The 20,003-nt window shown below is 37.7% G+C and overlaps 3 protein-coding genes and 1 long non-coding RNA gene across 4 annotated transcripts in view; 3 read left to right on the top strand and 1 right to left on the bottom strand.

Annotated features, from left to right (window-relative positions):
• Positions 1 to 20,003, bottom strand: part of LOC149690502 (uncharacterized) — a 285,407-nt gene that overhangs the window by 107,299 nt on the left and 158,105 nt on the right. The gene's annotated exons all lie outside the window — the stretch shown is intronic.
• Positions 984 to 4,405, top strand: LOC149690510 (glutamate receptor ionotropic, delta-1-like). The gene is made up of 9 exons (XM_089870433.1): positions 984 to 1,108; positions 1,179 to 1,426; positions 1,834 to 2,880; positions 3,145 to 3,245; positions 3,304 to 3,394; positions 3,590 to 3,748; positions 3,811 to 3,922; positions 3,992 to 4,221; positions 4,304 to 4,405. Exons 3-9 carry the CDS (start codon positions 2,824 to 2,826, stop codon positions 4,403 to 4,405), a joined length of 852 nt encoding a protein of 283 aa, XP_089726559.1. The 5' UTR covers positions 984 to 1,108; positions 1,179 to 1,426; positions 1,834 to 2,823.
• LOC149690509 (uncharacterized) lies at positions 13,110 to 13,795 on the top strand. Its single transcript, XM_089870064.1, has 2 exons — positions 13,110 to 13,265; positions 13,335 to 13,795. Exons 1-2 carry the CDS (start codon positions 13,135 to 13,137, stop codon positions 13,558 to 13,560), a joined length of 357 nt encoding a protein of 118 aa, XP_089726190.1. The 5' UTR covers positions 13,110 to 13,134; the 3' UTR covers positions 13,561 to 13,795.
• On the top strand, positions 16,699 to 19,833 carry LOC149690508 (glutamate receptor ionotropic, delta-1-like). The gene is made up of 9 exons (XM_089870432.1): positions 16,699 to 16,802; positions 16,875 to 16,978; positions 17,042 to 17,132; positions 17,196 to 17,357; positions 17,420 to 17,552; positions 17,629 to 17,858; positions 17,931 to 18,178; positions 18,311 to 18,395; positions 19,723 to 19,833. The coding sequence occupies exons 1-9, from the start codon at positions 16,740 to 16,742 to the stop codon at positions 19,831 to 19,833; spliced, it is 1,227 nt and encodes a 408-aa protein (XP_089726558.1). The 5' UTR covers positions 16,699 to 16,739.

Raw genomic sequence — 20,003 nt, 5'->3', positions numbered from 1 at the left:
GAAATTTAAAATAAGTTAAGAAGTAAGTAAATTAAAATAGTAAAGTTGAGTTATTTAAATAGAAAAACATGAGAAATTCAAATGAAGGCATGTTGAGTCAATTAAAACTAAGTTGTTGGATCGCTTAATTGTAGGAAATACAGAGATGTATTTCGGCGGGGAGTGTTGAATCCGGCGATCCAAAACAAGCCTGGTCATTTATACTTAAATAATAATTGAATTAATGGTTTTCCCCACTGGGGTTTTCCCAGGACCTTTTTTCCCATAAGCAGAAGTTATGGGTTTTTATGGTCCGAATTTAGCTTAGTTAAGGTTAAGTTAAGGTTTACTTATAGTGAATACTTATGTTTGATATGTTTTATATGTAAAGACTTTTAAAGAATAACATTGTACTCTAAACCAAAATAAGAACTGTCGTAGAGCACGGCTTGTAATTGCTAAGAAATACTGTACAATTGTAAAGGCTATAGTAATGCATTTGAAAGGTTCGACGGATGGTTTTTGTTACTAGTGTGTTAAAAGGCCCTCTGGCTCTGTAAAGTCATAAAACTTGGGAGTGACGAATTCTAGGGATCGCTTGGTAACAATAATAGGGGGTAAAACTTGAACTTTGTGTTAAAACTAGCAGAAGCAAAGCATGAGTAGAACGTATTGGACTCTTGATGGAGAAAGAGCGTTTGTTACCTTCGGACATTATAGATCGCAAACCGACTCTGCCGAGAGAGGTTGTAAAAGAAAGACTTAGAAACTTTAGTTAAACGGACGTGTTTTCAAGGAAAATTATTGTAATGATATCTTGATTTAAGTATGATTTGATAAGACAATACAGTAATTAAAGAAAATATTGATGATTGCATTTGGAGCTTCTTCGTTATTGAAATAAAGACATACACATAAGTTAGGGATTTAGATCGGTGTTTCAGTCCGCCGATGTGATATCAGGAATTATCACAAACTCTTATGTTGGGATGGAAGTCGCAACACAACTAGCGTGTCCACCGAAAATAGTGTAAATACTTTAGACGACTTGGCGTCAATTCTCAAATTGGAAAAGATGAAATTTTTCATTCCTGATCACTATAGTCTCATACAAGATATTGCTCAAATGGTAATTGGCAAATTGCACACAATATTTTAATTATTAGAATTATATTTTAATGGAATACCTTTACGTCCAGCCTTCCAAGCCATACGGAGACATTTTTCGACGAGTGTGGGATGTTAGACACCGAAGACCAACTGACCACGCGGACATCTACGCTAGACGCATTACCACGGCTGATTCTCGACTTCGAATGGAAATTAGACTACTTAAGGACGGGTACCCTCCCTCTAAAATTCGCGCAGTTGGTGAACCACTTCTCGGATTAAATACAGCCATCGCTTTTCAAAAGAACTTCACTTGTCAAGGACCGTTTAACTGGGTGTAAGTATGAGTCTACTTGACTCCAGTGTCTAATCTATTTTACTATGAGTGTTTAAAACCTAAACTGCCAGTCTTTATCCTTACTTTCTGTACATAAATTCATAAGATATGTTCCATTACTGATAAGTTTGTCACTGGTTACTGAGAGCTTGTCTTGAAGTGAGGGAGGTAGGTCGTAGATTCTCGTAAAGTGACGCCTGGTGAGGCGCCGTCAAAGGCTTAGTACAGACTAAATAGGAAGATGGAAGTCTACAAAATTAACCGAGTGTAGCCAATCAATTCTCGCTTGTTGTTCTCGAACTAGCTCTCAGTTAGTCTCTGGCATTACGAAGTATGGGTAGTGTCATACTCATGGAACATCTCTTATAAACTTATGATAGCCTTAATAATGTTATTTTTTACGATAGCATTATTGCCTTACGGGAAAGTGGTTGTCTGCAAACGTGGCTTGACAAATTAATGTTTCCCGTGATAATGCAAGGAATGAAAGACAAGGAAGCGGCATCTGTCGTTAACTATATTCGTCTGAATGATTTGCAAAGTACCTTCGGATTTCTTTTCACCAGTATTTTATTACTGTTGCTGGTCATTACCATGAAACTTTGCAAAACACGCCTCAAATACAAACTTCAAGCTTTCCACACAGAACTTTGAGACAAGCCTGATGGCAAAACTCTACGCCTTGACTCTATGTGCTAATAATCTCCTTATGACCTTCTGGCAGCATATACATTTTATCATTAGCTTATAAGTTATATTCCATAAGTATGAAACTTCCAATACTTCGTAATGCTAGAGACTTACAGCTCGAGCTAGTTCGAGAACGACGGAAGCAAGAATTGAAGTCCTACACTCGGTGGTTAATTTTGCAATCCATCTTCTCCTATTTAGTCTGTACAAAGCCTTTGAAGCGCCTCACCAGGCGTCGCTTTACCACTAATCTATGACCCACCTCATTTACTTCATGACAAGCTCCAGTTTGTAACCAGTGACCAACTTATGGAACATATCTTATGAACTAATGATTTTATATGTACTCAATCAGTCAATTCCTTGACCATACAGTGTAGCGTATAAAAGATAATCACACCACGCTCGAGCGCCGCTGGATTTCTGAATTTTAATTATAGTTATACCAAAGAAACTCTGGAAAACTATTGATTGGGTCGGTGCTTTAAGGGGTAAACAACGTTATTAACGTAGATTAACGATTGCTCTTCTGTGTTTTTAACGCGGTTGTTTCGCACATATTGCGTTGAAGTATCAGCTAACAAAATCGAGCACAAATAGAATTAGTATTTGAGTCTGGTGAAATAGTTCGCCAACAATCACACATGTAATCACGCAATTAGAAAATTTTTGAGCAATTAAATTTAATAACAATCCCATAGTAAAACATGATAACTAAGGAATCACCATGTTCTGGAACGACACTCAAATTAACTTTCATGCAGGTATGATACGTCATGTCTTGTTTTGTTTATTTACTTCTCTGTTGACGGTGTTGTTTATATATGTTGTAAATTTCAATGTGTTGGTCAAGAATAAAGAACGCGTTACTTGTTTAAAATTTAAAGTTAAAATAAATGGTAGGATAGTTCAAGGTGATTTAAAAATTTATTGAAAACTAAAGACAAAGGGGACGTATTTATCCTAAAACCAACTCACTTCACTTTAAGTTACAGTTAATTTAATTACAACCAAACTCTTTTTATCAGACTAATTATCTTCAAGTTGTTAGTCCAAATTCATCAGAACAAATTTTGGACGGATTTGAATCAAAGCTTTTGTACAGTCTCGCCAAAGCGATTAACTTTACGTAAGAAATTTCACATTTATTTCTGGTCCCTGAAGTTTTGAAACTGATACTTTTAAAGATGCGATTTATACGAAGTCGCTAGCGGACAGCATGGCAAAAGACTGCCAAACAATTCCTGGAGTGGCGCTGTTGGACGTGTACATGAAAAAGTCAGTAATGACAAATGTTCGAAAATTTTAACTTAATTTTAACTTATTTATATCATAAGTGTATGAGATATCCTACCTATACTTCGTAATTCTAGAGACTTACGTCACTTCATGACAAGCTCTCAGTAACCAGTGACAAACTTATGGAACACATCTTATGACCTTATGTTTAATTATACATTTTATTTTCACCAGAAAGCTGATTTTGCATTGGCAGCTCTAAGTGAAACGTACGAAAGGAGCACAGTAATTGACTTTAGTGTTCCATACATTCATGACACGCGAAACTTCTTTGTTAGTGTTAAAAGTGCAACCAGGTCATGCATTTTATTTCTCAGTCCATTTGAACTTAATGTGAGTGATTTTTTTAAAATCACAGAGTAAGATTTCGTAATTAATTTTGGTCATTGTTTAAGGTGTGGCTAGCAGAATTAATTAGTTCCATTTTAGTTTTAACGCTTATATATTTCTGTTCTCGTTCAATATTTCGGAGTTTCACGCTTGTTTTTGGAACTGCAATGAAACAAAGTACTTAATACGTTTATCTTTAAGTCTCTGGATAATGATTGAATGGAACATTTAATTATTAAATTTAAGGTGTTAATATGAATAAGGTTAAACTACCCGCATCGTTAATCGTAATTTCATGGGTGATATTTTGCACAATCTTAAACATTTTCTATGGAAATGCGCTCAAAGCGTCAACTAGCGTCTCGAGCAAGAATAGTATAAATACCCTAGATGATGTAGCGTCACTTCTCAGATTGGGAAACATGAAATTTTTCATTCCGGAACACTCGTCTTTCGTAGATGACATTGGAAAAATGGTTGATATAACTATAATTTTAATTGATATTACTGGTAGCGTAAGTCTATGCTGGTTATGAAAGATTTTATGATTAAATTCAGCCACCTTCACCGTATGGAGCCCTTTTTCGTCGAGCGAGTGATATTAGGCCAAATAGACCTACGGATTACCATGATTTATATTGTAGCGCTAACAGTTTCTAGTTAAAGGGTAGATACTAAAACAAATGTGGTTCATCATATCTTTAAACCAAGAAGTATAGCTAGCTACAAAGGGGAATGAAATAAATGGTTGGTCCGGTTCGGTTACCTATTTTCATCTATAGGCTTATAGCGTTAATTTTAAGAATGGTCAGTTATGTCTAGGGGATTTGTGGGGAAATAATAAAAAGGCGGTCTTGAGAGTTACCATGATTTAATCATTTAACAAATACTTAAGTTAAGCTAATAAATTCTAACTGGTCATGACCTTTGGCTTTTTAATCTAACCTAAAATAATGAATCATAAACACTAATCATAAGAATTAAACTAAAACTATACATTGCATAAATAAAGTAAGATAAACAGTAATTAAAATATAACGATACGTGAGTTTTGGTGTCCATAACGCGAAGTGCGGAAAGTCTTATTAGACGGCGATTTCGCGAGGCACGGTCCCAAGGGACGAACGAACAGATGATAAAGCTGGGGTGGTTTCCATCAGGCAGGGGTTTTAGACGATGTTGACGGCGTCCAAGATTATATCGGTCCGGTCTTTGTTTTAGAAGTCCGGCATTAGTGGTGGTCCAAAGTTTTAGCTCCAGCGGTAAAGTTCTTTTTGGGTCCGCAATTAAGTTCGGTTCGGCATTGATTCCAGGATCCGCGATTAAAGTTCGGGATCGGGTTAGAGTTCTAACGTTAATTTAGGCGCGAACTATATTGGCCGCGAGGAATGGAGTCTGGTCATCTTTGGGCAGAGCCTTAGGCTGGAACTGGCCGATATCATTTTATTACTGGTCTATTGAAGGCCTGAGCTTTTATACTTTTCCTCTTGACCTTGTTGGCGAATCATCGACTCGCTTTCTGTGGTCTTTGCATATGACGTCAATGGTTATTTGACGTCAGTCCTTCCTTCATCGTCCCGTTTGGGTATTTCTGGGGATCTGCGTTTTGTCCCACTCGCGCAGGTGTTAGGGTCCTTGACCGTTTGTTTCGTACATCGGGTACCGCGGGTGAAACTCTTCTTCGCGCTTATTAAAGAATTCTATGTACACTTTGTTCGGTATTTTGAGTATATACAATATTTAAACTATTTACAACAATATACTTGGTAACTCTCAATGACTTATATATTTGTAAGAAGGCATGGGTTTCTATGGAGACGCTTTATACCAGTAGATAAAAATAGGGGTGTAACTTCACGGATTGTAATTTTGAGGTAGCATCGCTATTCTCTTGGCCTAAAGAATGCAAGCTAAGGGTATATGACCTTTCTATTACGACCCACGACCAGCGTTAAGGCTTTCATAGAAAGGGGTCAAAGGGGAATTTATTTAAAATAAGCTGTGGATGATCTGGGGAAATAAGTATTTTAAAGGGATAGTGAAATAAATATAAAGGGATAATGAATTTCTAGTTAGATAAATAAAATGTCGTTACAACTCCCCCCAGACTGGCTTCGAACGTCCCCGTTCGAACTAATATCAAAACAAGAAAATGAGAACGTCGGAAATAACAAAAATAAATTGGTGGGGAAACAAATAAACTAAACGAGATCTCGATATGTACATGGGCCCAATAAATAACTAAAAGGTAAAAAAAAAAATGTTGCGCAAAAAAAATATATTACAAATTAACTGGGTGCTAGCATAAATTATTAAAATTAATGAGTTCTGACCCTTCCAGTTAGGGCATCCCTCGGTCGCAAAACTCGACCAGTGAAACTTTCTGATACCATGTTATCGTCGTCTTGCGCACTTTCATGGGTGTTATCAGGGGAACTATCAAAACTATCAAAATCCTTATCTTGAAGAATTAAGTCTGTCCTATCCGTAAAGGGTTTTAATTGCGAAATATGGTATGTTCCGAAGAGCAGTTTCTTCGTCTTCATATGTTCTAACCTATACGTTCTCGCGCTATGCTTCTGCGCTATTCTATAAGGACCTGCATAACGTTCTGCTAATTTGGCTACGAAATTATCTGCGGCGTGAGAAAGGTGGTGGGTTCGTTTCAGAACCAAATCTCCTTCTTCTAATTCAAAAGCTCTGTGCTTCTTATCATAGTTCGCTTTCTGACGGACTTGGGCCTTTTTAATGTTAGCGTACGCGCTTTCTAATGCCTTTTGAACCTTTGGAAGTAAGGTGAGGCCATAATTCTTCTCCGTTTCTGGATCCAAGTAATCATTTGGGTTCTTTGGAGTGATTAAACTACAAGCTGTGCGTAATTCGCGACCGAACATCAGTTCGGCCGGAGTATAGCCGGTGGACTCGTTCACCGCACTTCGAATCGCCATTGCGTATTGTTGCAAATGCTCATCCCAGTCTTTGTGATTATCACTAACAAAGGAGGCGATCATTGTCCCAAGGACTTGATTAAACCTTTCGGTGGGGTTTTCTTGGGCATGATATAAAGACGTAAAACGTTGTCTAATTCCCAACTGTTGAAATACCCCACGGAATAGTTTTCCGCAAAACTGTTTACCATTATCACTGGTAACTGAGGATGGCAGTCCGAAGCGAGTAAATACGTCATTAACTAAATGATTAATTATCGGTTTGGTTGTAGCTGATCTAAGGGGAAATACTTCTACCCATTTTGTAAGGTAATCGGCCACTACGAGAATATATTTAAAACCGCGTTTGCTACGGCAGTAAGGACCTTTGAGGTCTATGGAGATGGCGGAAAATGGTTCCGATACATCGCTACATTTCATTAAGCCTGCCGGTAATTGGCGAGGGCTTTTGTGCTTTTGACAAACAGAGCAGGACTTGCAATATTTGACGACATCGAGTGTAATGCCGTCCCAAGTGAACTGACTTTGTACGCGTTTAAGGGTTTTTCTGGAACCGAAATGTCCAGCGGACGGGAGGTCGTGGTTCATGTACAAAATTCGAGCCTTTAAGGCGTCGGGAACCAGAATTTTAAAGGAGTCCCACCCATGGGTCGTTTTACCCGTATCCTTATACAATATGTTATTGCGAATCTCACATAACGGGGCTATCTTCTTTACCCAGTCTTCCAAGGATTTTTCCTTGGGTAATTGACCGTCGAGTAGATAAACAATAAGTGGGCCTAATTTTGGGTCATTATTTTGGGATTCAATAATTTCTTTATCCTCATAGAGGACTAGGCGCTTATCAGGATTAATACTAGATAAGGCCGTAATGTGGCCTGTCGGTGGCGGACTTGGTTCGACAGTGTCTTCCGGAATTCGGGAAAGAGCATCTGCTACCGAATTACTTTTGCCAGGGACGTGATGGATTTCGAAATCGAAAGTTTGTAAGTGGGCGTTCCATCGAGCGAATTTGCCCGTGGGGTCGGGTGCTTTGTGAAGCCATTTTAAAGCGCTATGGTCAGTGTATATGTCAAATTTAGTTCCCTCTACGTAAGGTCTAAAGGTGTCTACTCCGAACTTGACTGCTAGGCATTCTCGTTCGGTTGTGGAGTACTTTCTTTGAGTGGCATTTAAGGATTTACTAGCGTACTGTATTACGTGCTTTTTACCGTTAATCACCTGGGAAAGTACTGCGCCTAATCCTACATTGGACGCGTCTGTATGAATTATAAAAGGGTACCTATAATCCGGGGAACTAAGTATTGGTGCTGACGATAGATGGTGTTTCAATGCGTTGAAAGCCGATTCTTGGGGCATACTCCAACTCCAAACAGTATCGTTCTTCAATAATGAATTGAGTGGGCTGGCTATTTTTGAGAAATCCTTTATAAAGCGTCTATAATAGGATGCCATTCCCAAAAACCTGCGAAGTTGCTTCAAGTTTTTGGGAGTGGGATAGTTGCCTATCGCATCAGTTTTCTCGCTGTCTACTTTGATGCCATCGTAATTAACTACGTGCCCTAGTACTCGGCATTCTTGCTTGCAAAATTGCGTTTTTGAGGCTTTTACTGTTAAGCCAGCATTGAGTAATCTCTCAAAAACCTTTCTTAGGGTAGCAATATGAGTGTCAAAATCAGACGACGCTATTATCAAGTCGTCTAAATAGGCGCAGACGCCGGAATTAAATAAGTCGCCAAATATGTTATTAACCATACGCTGGAACGTGGCAGGGGCATTGGTCAGTCCGAACATTAAAACCTTGGGCCTGAAAAGACCTCTGTGGGTGACAAATGCCGCAATGTCTCTATGACCGGCATGCAACGGGACCTGCCAATACCCACTGCGCATGTCCAGCGTGGTTATGTAACGTGGCTTGAGAATTGACTCCAATATGTCGTCAATTCGGGGTAAAGGGTACGCGTCCTTACGCGTGACGGAATTAAGATGACGGTAATCTAAACATAACCGAGGGGCGCGAGGGGGTTTGCAAATTAAGACACTTGGCGCTGCCCAGGGGCTATCAGAAGGTTCGATTAGATCCTGAAGTAGCATTTCATCTATTATTTCGTCTATTTTTGAGCGTTTGGCTGGGGAATACCGATAAGGGGCTGACGATATCGGTAAACTATTTCCTATATCTATGTAGTGTTCGACTTTATTAGTTTTTCCTGGCAGTAACGAAAATATAGATTTGTATTCATTAACTAAAGCGCCTAATGTTGCTTTCTTATCCTGGTCAAGAGGAGCTTCGTCCAACGCTTTCTTTATGCCTTCTAGATCTATAATTACATCAACATTCTTTGAAGCTAAACTAAAAACACTACCTTTGCTGCCAAAAGCGGGGGCAAAGGGTAATTGTTCGTTATCATTTCCGGTATAACAAAAACTACTACGACCAAAGTCTACAGTCATGCCAACGTGGCTTAATAAGTCTCGCCCCAAAATACATTGGTACGAGAGGTCGGATACATAACAAGCTTCAAAATTCAGGTGTTTTCTTGGCAATGAAAAGGGGGCGGTTACTGTGCCGTGTGTAGCTAACAAAGTTGAATCAGGTTGATAAAGGGTGATGTTATGATTAGCCGTGGGGTACCCTTGATTTTCTAATAGGGGTTTCAAATCTTTGTGTATTAATGTGTGGGTAGATCCAGAGTCAATTAGGGCTAAGCACGGTATTGTACCAATAAAAATATTCAAGAAATCTCTACCATCTGGTAAAAAGGGGGACTCTGGGGGTGAATGTACCGTGCTAGCTTCTTGGTTCTTTAAACCGGCGGCATGGGAGCGCCGGGGGGTACGTTTACGACGTCGCTCATGTCGCCGCGCTGCCCGTTTCCCGAAATTGGCGCGGGATTTGAATCAGTACAATAAGGTCGCACGTGGCCAACCTTACCACACCCATAACAGGTGACGTTGGGATTATAATAGGGACCCGTTGAAGTATTAACTGTTTCTCTATGCGTTTCTCTATGTGTTTCCCTATTTCGAGGAGTTTCTTGACCTCCCCTGTTATTCGGACGACTCTGATAATTATTTTGTCCATTATTTCTAGGTCTATTATTATAAAAGTTATTGGATCGTCCAATGGAATTTGTCGACCTTGCATTAAAATCGTTTGCCCGACCAGGGGGATTAGAATGGCGGGATGGTTGATTAGGCCTTTGCCCTTGGGTGCTACTATTTTGGCTAACTGCCTCGGGTTGATCCCTACCCTCTCGTCTTACGATTCTTTCTACCCCCATTGCGTCATCTAACAATTCGCGGACAGTCTCATAGTGATCTTTTACAACTAAGTATTTCTGAATGGTGTCTTTTAAATTATGACGAATTACTCTGATCTTTTTCTCTTCAGAAAAGGGGTGGTTTAATTGATTAAATAGCTTTTGCATATTTTCTACAAACTCGCAGACACTTTCATTAGGTTTTTGTTTCCTATCGTATATTTTGCCTTTTGTAATCTCATCCTGACCTTTCCTTTCAAATTTGCTTTTTAATCCTGCCTCAAAGTCGGCATAGGTAGCAAAAGGTTCATTTTCTACATAGAAATCGAAAGCAGGGCCGTGCAGCGAGGGGCATATGAACCTTTGCAAAAATATCTCGTCTGTCACATTATGGGAATATCTTAATTGTTTGGCCCTTTTTAAGAAATCTTTGGGACCTGAATCTGTTGGGTTCCCTGAATATGAAAGGGTTGGCATGGGAGCTGAGTATACGAAGGGTACAGCATCTACGGATAATTGGTGAGAGCTAATGGAGGGATTAATAACTTGACCTTGGGCCAGGGGTAACGCAGGTTGCACAGGATTAATAATAGGTAGCGCACTATTGGTACTAAGCGGAGCGCTAGGGTGCGAAGCAATACTAGAGGTACCTGTTTGGGCGTTAGCGTTTGGCACTATTGGCAAGGGTGCGTTAACTACAGAAGAAACGCTGGGCGCATTTGGCAAGGGTACATTAACACTAGAAGAAGGTGGTAACACTTGCGGTGGGGGCGCGGTAATAACAGGAATTGTTAGCGGGGGAACAGCGTTCGAATTTTGGGAAGCTAACAATTGGGTTACTAAGTCTCCTAGCCTCTTTTGTTCGGCGGCTTGCTGTGTTAATTGTGCCATAATGAGTGTTAACACGTCATTAGGCATGCTCGTGGTGTTCGGAACAGTGTTCGTAGCACCAGTCGAAGGCACCTGACTATTGGCGGGTATAATTACAGTAGACAATGGCGGATTTTGACTAACTGGAGTTTGGATACTTCCGGTTGCTACCGCACTAGTATTTGGGGGATTAACAACTGGAATTAACGGAGTAGTTGGGGGATTACCAACTGGAATTAACGGAGTATTTGGGGGATTAACAACTGGAATTAACGGTGGGTTCCTAGCTGGGGAAGTGCTTCGTGAAGAAGGGTTGCTATGGTTTACGAGAGGCATGTTTAAATTTCTATTTAAGTAACGATCGTTGCGTGATTGCCTACAATTAATGGAATCTAATAAATCAAATCTACTATAGGGGTTTTCCCTACTCATATAGTACTTTCAGTTATCAACGAATTATGGTATCAGAAATAGTTTGCAAACAAAGACTAACTAAAATTTTGGATACGAAGTTATCAAATTAAATAATATTAACTAAAATTTGGATGTCGATTAAAGAATTAAATACTAACTAACCTTAAAAAAAATATTCTACTTCTAAAACCTGGAAAACCTACTGAATAACTCAACTAACAAACAAACTAATAATAAACAAAACAACCCTTAAGTTATATCAGTGGGTAACCAGGAAATATCGAGATTAATTAATTCTAAGGTAGATTCATACGTAATTTACTTTTTGCGTTCCTAAATTCTTCATTCTCTGTTTCAATAATACTAATCGAAAAGGATCCCGGACGGACCCCCAGTTTGTAGCGCTAACAGTTTCTAGTTAAAGGGTAGATACTAAAACAAATGTGGTTCATCATATCTTTAAACCAAGAAGTATAGCTAGCTACAAAGGGGAATGAAATAAATGGTTGGTCCGGTTCGGTTACCTATTTTCATCTATAGGCTTATAGCGTTAATTTTAAGAATGGTCAGTTATGTCTAGGGGATTTGTGGGGAAATAATAAAAAGGCGGTCTTGAGAGTTACCATGATTTAATCATTTAACAAATACTTAAGTTAAGCTAATAAATTCTAACTGGTCATGACCTTTGGCTTTTTAATCTAACCTAAAATAATGAATCATAAACACTAATCATAAGAATTAAACTAAAACTATACATTGCATAAATAAAGTAAGATAAACAGTAATTAAAATATAACGATACGTGAGTTTTGGTGTCCATAACGCGAAGTGCGGAAAGTCTTATTAGACGGCGATTTCGCGAGGCACGGTCCCAAGGGACGAACGAACAGATGATAAAGCTGGGGTGGTTTCCATCAGGCAGGGGTTTTAGACGATGTTGACGGCGTCCAAGATTATATCGGTCCGGTCTTTGTTTTAGAAGTCCGGCATTAGTGGTGGTCCAAAGTTTTAGCTCCAGCGGTAAAGTTCTTTTTGGGTCCGCAATTAAGTTCGGTTCGGCATTGATTCCAGGATCCGCGATTAAAGTTCGGGATCGGGTTAGAGTTCTAACGTTAATTTAGGCGCGAACTATATTGGCCGCGAGGAATGGAGTCTGGTCATCTTTGGGCAGAGCCTTAGGCTGGAACTGGCCGATATCATTTTATTACTGGTCTATTGAAGGCCTGAGCTTTTATACTTTTCCTCTTGACCTTGTTGGCGAATCATCGACTCGCTTTCTGTGGTCTTTGCATATGACGTCAATGGTTATTTGACGTCAGTCCTTCCTTCATCGTCCCGTTTGGGTATTTCTGGGGATCTGCGTTTTGTCCCACTCGCGCAGGTGTTAGGGTCCTTGACCGTTTGTTTCGTACATCGGGTACCGCGGGTGAAACTCTTCTTCGCGCTTATTAAAGAATTCTATGTACACTTTGTTCGGTATTTTGAGTATATACAATATTTAAACTATTTACAACAATATACTTGGTAACTCTCAATGACTTATATATTTGTAAGAAGGCATGGGTTTCTATGGAGACGCTTTATACCAGTAGATAAAAATAGGGGTGTAACTTCACGGATTGTAATTTTGAGGTAGCATCGCTATTCTCTTGGCCTAAAGAATGCAAGCTAAGGGTATATGACCTTTCTATTACGACCCACGACCAGCGTTAAGGCTTTCATAGAAAGGGGTCAAAGGGGAATTTATTTAAAATAAGCTGTGGATGATCTGGGGAAATAAGTATTTTAAAGGGATAGTGAAATAAATATAAAGGGATAATGAATTTCTAGTTAGATAAATAAAATGTCGTTACAATATGAAGGACGAATAATCACTGCATATCCGTGACTACGAATGGAACTTAGATTACTTACGGCTGGGTACCCACCGTCTAAAGTTCGAGCAGTTCCAGAACCGATTATGAGTGTAAGCACTGCCATTGGATTACAAAAGAATTTCACTTGTAAAGCATCGTTCAACTGGGTGTAAGTAAACTGGAATCCCAAAGAAGGGGGCCCTCGATTTTTGATATAGTTTTGGTTTTTCTGGTGTAGAATTACTGCTCTATTCGAAAGTGGTGGCCTACAGAAATGGCAAGAGGAATTAATGTTTCCCGTAACATTTGAAGAATTGAAGGACAAGGAAGCCTCAACTATCGAGAACTACATAAGTCTACATGACTTGCAAAGCACTTTCGGGTTGCTTTTCACAAGTAGTTGTGTGCTGTGGCTTGTCATTACCATTGAACTATATGGAAAAAATGGCCACAAAGTTAAATGAACCGAGTCTTCGAATTAAGAAGCAAGGAATGAAAGACGAGGTTAGCTATATTCGTCTGAATGATTTACAAAGCACGTTTGGTTTTCTTTTCACGAGTATTTTTATATTGTTGCTGGTCATTACCATGAAACTTTGCCAAACACGCCTCAAATACAAACTAAAAGTGTTCCACACAGAACTTTGAGCTAAGAATGGCAAAGCTCTATGTTCTTTTGGTATAACTTATACATTTTATAAGTACTCAATCTGTCAATAGAGCTTTTCGACGTAAAGAATGCGGTAGGGAACCCTCAGTATCGGGACCTACATTGCCATCCGTCTCATGGTACAAAAAGACTACCGTGCAGGCGCCAAAAAGCGTGATAGAAGGCAAAGTTTTACCCCCATGTTAGTTACATCGAAATGGTCATTTCCTTGATCATGCAATACAGCATATAAAATATAATTACACCACGCTCGAGCGAAGCTCGATTTCTGAATATTTTATTATAATTACACCCAAAAGAAAGAAACTCTGGAAAACTATTGATTGAATCGGTGGTTTTGGTGTAAACAACATTTTTTTACCATGCCAGAGATTAACAATTGCACTTGCGTTATTAAGGCGGTTTTTTCCCACATGTTGGGTTGAAGAATCAGTTAACAAAATCGAGCAAAGAATAATAAGAGTTAAATAATAATTATTAATTTGAGTCAGGTAAAATACTTGGTCAACAATCACATCACACATGTAATCAAGCAATTAGAAGTGAATTTCTTGAGCATTTAAATTTATTTACAATCGTAGTGGAAAATGATAATTAAAGAATCACCATGTTCCGGAACTACACTCAAATTAACTTTCATGCAGGTATGACTTAAGTTATGTTTGTTTATTTATTTATCTGTTGGCGGTGTTGTTTATTCATGTTGTAAATTTCAATAAAGAATGCGTTAGTTGTTTAAAATTTAATGTTAAGATAAATGGTAGGAAAGTTAATTGTGATTTAAAAATTAATTAAAAACTAAAGATGGGAATGCAAAAGATTAAGGGAAAGTGAAGTTCTTGATGTGTTTATCCTAAAACCTTCAGCTCACTTCACTTAAAGTTACAACTAATTTTATAAAACAACTAAACACTTTTTATCAGACTAATTATCTTCAAGTTGTTAATCCAAATTCATCAGAAATCAATGAAAAAATTTTCACCGGATTTGAATCAAATGTTTTGTACAGCCTCACCAAAGCAATTAACTTTACGTAAGAAATTTTAAATTTAATTCTGATATCTGATGTTTGAAACTGATACTTTTAAAGATATGATTCATACGAGGTCGCAAAGGGACAGCATGGCAAAAGATTTCCTAACAATTCCTGGAGTGGCGCTGTTGGACGTGTACATGACAAAGTCAGTAGTTAATGACACATGTATTAAAGTTTTCACTTACATATCCCCCCCCCTCCCGCAGAAAGCTGATTTTGCATTATCAGCTCTAAGTGAAACATTTGCACGAAAAACAGTAATTGACTTCAGTGTTCCATACATTAAGGACACACGAAACTTCTTTGTTAGTGTTAAAAGAGCAACCAGGTCAAGCATTTTATTTCTGAGTCCATTTGAACTTAACGTGAGTGATTTTTTTAAATCACATAGTAAGGTTTCATAATTAATTTGTGTTTGATTGTTTAAGGTGTGGCTAGCAGAATTTATTAGTTCCATTTTAGTTCTAACGCTTATATATTTCTGCTCTCGTTCGTTATTTCGAAGTTTCACGCTTGTTTTTGGAACTGCTATGAAACAAAGTAATTTATAAGCTTATAAGTCCCTGGATACTGATTGAATGGAACAATATTTTATAATTTAATTTTAGGTGTTAATATGAATAAGGTTAAACTACCTGCATCATTAATCGTAATTTCATGGGTGATATTTTGCACAATCTTAAACATTTTCTATGGAAATGCGCTTAAAGCGTCAACTAGCGTCTCGAGCAAAAATAGTATAAATACCTTAGATGATGTAGCTTCACTTCTCAGATTGGGAAACATGAAATTTTTCACATCAGAACACTCCTCTTTCGTAGATGACATGAGAAAAATGGTTGATATAATTATAATTATAATTTTAATTAAAAACTTATGCTGATAGTGAAAGATTTTATGGTTAAATTCAGCCATCTTCACCATATGGCGCCCTTTTTCGTCGAGCGAGTGATATTAGACCAAATAGACCTACGGATTACCATGATATATACGAAGGAAGAATAACCACGTCGTATCCTCGACTACGAATGCAACTTAGATTACTTAAGGCTGGGTACCCACCATCTAAAGTTAGGGCAGTTCCAGAACCACTCATGGGTGTAAGCACCGCCATTGGATTTCAAAAGAATTTCACTTGTAAAGCATCGTTCAACTGGGTGTAAGTGAACTTGAATTCCAAAGAAGGGGCCTTCGAATTTTGATATTCTTTCGGTTTTTCTGGTGTAGAATTACTGCTCTTTCCGAAAGTGGTTGTCTGCAGAAATGGCAAGAGGAGTTAATGTACCCCGTGGCATTTCAAGAATTGAAGGACAAGGATGCCTTAACTGTCGTTAACTACATTCGTCTACATGATTTAGAAAGCACTTTCTGGTTACTTTTCACAAGTTGTTGTGTGCTGTGGTTTGTCATGACCATTGAACTATGGAAAAAATGGCCACAAAGTCTTCGAGTTACGAAGCAAACAAAGCGTCTTACACCCTAAATATTGTTTGTTATTTGAAGCCCTTGTGCATTCATTAACATTGACACTGTATTTTTCATTCTATTATTGATCAGATAGTGCTTAAAAAAGGTCTTTAATTGTATAAAGGCTTTGAAAACCTTAAATTTTAAATACACTCAAGGAGATAATATATTTCACCTGACTTAACCTCTGTATTATAATTGATCTCTAGGGTATGTTTGAGTTAGGTACAATGTTGGCTTAGAAGTCTGAACAACAGACAGCTGTTATTTTCCCACTAAACTGTCCAGTTTCGTGTGTTTTGGAATTATGAAACACGAAGGACACGTAACAATAAAATATCCATAACAACAGTCTTGACCATTCTCAATTGATTTTTTGGTGGTTTTATGTGCATTTAGATAACGTTTCAGATTTTCACAGGAAACCTATTTGAAAAGATCAGAAATAATACACAAGGAAAATTATAATTATGGCAATGGGAGAATTAGAACTTCCATGTTCTGAACAGAAACTTAAGATATCTTTTATGCAAGTAAGATTGCGGTAGTCAATATATACTTTTCTTAGCGTTTGGTTGATTATGTATTCCGTTATATCGCAAAAGGGACAATACCTCCAAGTTGTTGGGCGTTTATCCAGCGGTGTCCCAATTCTGAGCGGAATTGAATCAAATATTCTGAACAGCCTTTCCAGCGCAATTAACTTTACGTAAGATATATCTGATAATTATTAAAGATTTATAATTATCTTATCAAATTTATTTGTTTTAAGATACGACCTTGGCGAGATTGAGTATGGACAGTTTGGAAAAATGTTACCAAATAAAACTTGGACTGGTGTTGTCGGACGTCTGTTTACCGGAGTCAGTAATTGGTGAAACATTCTTGTCCTTTATTCACTAGATTGACCAATGGTCATTTCTTAGAAGGCTGATTTTGCGCTTGCGGGACTGACGGAAACAAATGAAAGAAGAACCGCGATTGATTTCAGTGTTCCTTATATTAAAGACACGATGAATTTCTTTGTCGGTGTTCAGAATACGACGTATAGGTCAAATGTCTTGTTTCTGAGTCCGTTTGAACTTGGTGTAAGAAATAAATTGTTTTCTGAAATGATTAAACATTTAAATAAATATCATTATTTTTCTAGGTTTGGTTAGCAGCACTCTTTTGTACAATCGTAATTGTAATATTGATGTGCATGTGTTTTTCCTCTCATAATAAAAAGCTAGAGAGTAAATTGAACATTTTAATGCTCATTTTTGGCATTCTCATGAAACAAGGTAACAATATTATAAATTCCATGTAAAGTTACAGTTTTTCAGTTAGTTTTTAAAGAAAACATTTAATTAATTTAAGATGTAAATGTGAATAATGTGAAACTACCAGCTTCAATTATTGTAATCTCATGGATGGCAACTTGCACAATCTTGAACATTTACTATGGCAATGAACTAAAAGCATCTACTAGTATTTCAAGCGTAAATAGCATAGATACACTGGAAGATTTAGCAACATTTCTTAGTTCAGAAACCGTGAAATATTTCATTCAGGAACACAGTGCTTTCGAGGAGTATGTGGCGAAAATGGTAGGTATGATTTTAGCCTAAAATAAACGTAGTCTTAATTCATAGACCTAACAACTCTCACGTCATATCCAGCCTTCTGAACCATACGGTGACCTCTTTCGTCGTGTGAGTGAGATTAGACCAAAAAGGTCAACGGATTACGCGGATATCTATGCCAGACGTATCACAACAGCAGAATCACGACTTCGAATGCAGCTTAGACTACTAAAAGCTGGGTATCCACCTTCTAAAGTTCGGGCAGTAGAGGAACCACTAATGGGTTTTAACACTGCCATTGGATTCCGAAAGAATTTCACTTGTCGAACATCTTTTAACTGGGTGTAAGTGAACGTTTTATGTAGAATCTGAAGACTCAAAAAATCCAGAGTCAATTAATTTATAATCAGAAGGAAGAATTTACCTTGTGAATTATTTTCCCTTATTTGTGTAATTGTACACATATTTTTTGGCAGCATTAGGACTTTGTCCGAAAGCGGTTGTCTACAGATGTGGCAAGAGTTGATGTATCCTGTCATGATGGAAGAGGTCATGGATGAGGCGAGCGTCGTAAACTATATCCGACTCTCTGATTTACAAAGCAGTTTTGGACTACTTATCACGAGTTACTTTGTTACTTTGCTCATCGTGACCTTTGAACGTTACAAGCAATTTATGACGCGTGTATTGACTTTACCTTATGTATTACGAAATTTCTTTGTAAGATTATTGCGGTATAGTCATTACGCTTACCATCAAAAATGCCGATAACAGTTAGGAAATTGCCTAGATTCCTCAATAATGGATTTTCTATGTTTAGAGAAATCGATGCCATGAACACCATTAACTCCTGCACTCTAACCACTTTAGGTTATAGTTTTATGTAATGGACTGACGCAACTGTTTCCCTATTTAGCTTAATTGGGTGATTTTAACATGGACAGAATTGGTGTCCTTACCTTCATAAATTTTTCAAAAAATGGCAATTATGTCATAATTATAATATTATGTTTTGTTGTTCCTGTTGAACGCTACAACTGAGTACACGTTGTTTTCTCTCCGACGTACTATTTACAGAATTACACAGCCCCCTTAAACTGATTGTAAATCGAACACAATATATTTCGATTACTGTTTTACATAACATTTTCGGACCACTCTTTACAGATTACATCGCGACTTTGCTCTTAAAAAGCTGAGTACTACCAATTTACAAATTCATTATTGATCTGTTATTCAAAGCTCTCATGGCCTTGTTGAGTTATATATAGTCTTGTTACTTAAAAGCACTTAGTCGATAACAGTTCGGAGATTACTTTTTCATGTAGGCATATACCGAATAGGTTTTTCTGAAACTAAAGATTGATTTCCTATTTTCCAAGAAGCTTTATAAATGTAACTACCTGCAAAATTTGTTTCAAAATAGCCAACTTGCCCATTAAGCAATATCTGCGTGTGGAAACAGAATGATTTCTCTGTTTACTCTCGTACCACTTCTACTCTAATATGTTTTAGTTCGTTTTAAGTGTTTGGAAATACGAGTGAATTACTTGGTGTACGAAGTTATGTGAAATTGGTCGTTAGAAAAAAAATGTTTTATATGTACTATTGCAATTCAATTGAAGTTTTTTTTAAGTAAAATCGAAAAGATTTAACTTCTCGTAGAACTACAGTCTATAATTATGGATGTGAAAGAATGTCCATGTTCTGGACGAAGGGTTAATTTAACCTTCATGCAGGTAAGGTCAAAGTTATCCAATAGGTGCGTAATTATGCGTCAAAAACATTTGTCTGCCAAAAAGTGTTCCATACAATGTTTGTGGACACTTCGACATTTTCGAAAGCGTCCTCCCAATACTAAACTTCGGGTTATTTTAATTGATTTTAGACTAATTACCTGAAAGTTGTTGGACGATTGCCTAGTGGTGAACCAGTTGTTCTGGAGGGACTTGAAGCTAATCTTCTAAACAGCCTTGCTAGCGCAATAAACTTTACGTAAGAAATATCAGGCAACTATACTAAACGTTAGATAATTAACGTTTCAAATTAACGATTTCAAAGATACAATCTTCACGAGACAAAGCATGGTCAATTTGGGTCAATGTTACCAAATAAATCTTGGACAGGAGCTGTTGGACGTCTTTGTACCGAAGTCGGTAATTCTCCATA

The sequence above is a fragment of the Phalangium opilio genome, unplaced genomic scaffold (genome assembly GCF_054372755.1).
Source record: "Phalangium opilio isolate 3A_F unplaced genomic scaffold, DU_Popi_V2 ptg000031l_1, whole genome shotgun sequence".
NCBI lineage: Eukaryota > Metazoa > Arthropoda > Arachnida > Opiliones > Phalangiidae > Phalangium > Phalangium opilio.
This window is presented reverse-complemented; position numbering and strand designations above follow the sequence as displayed.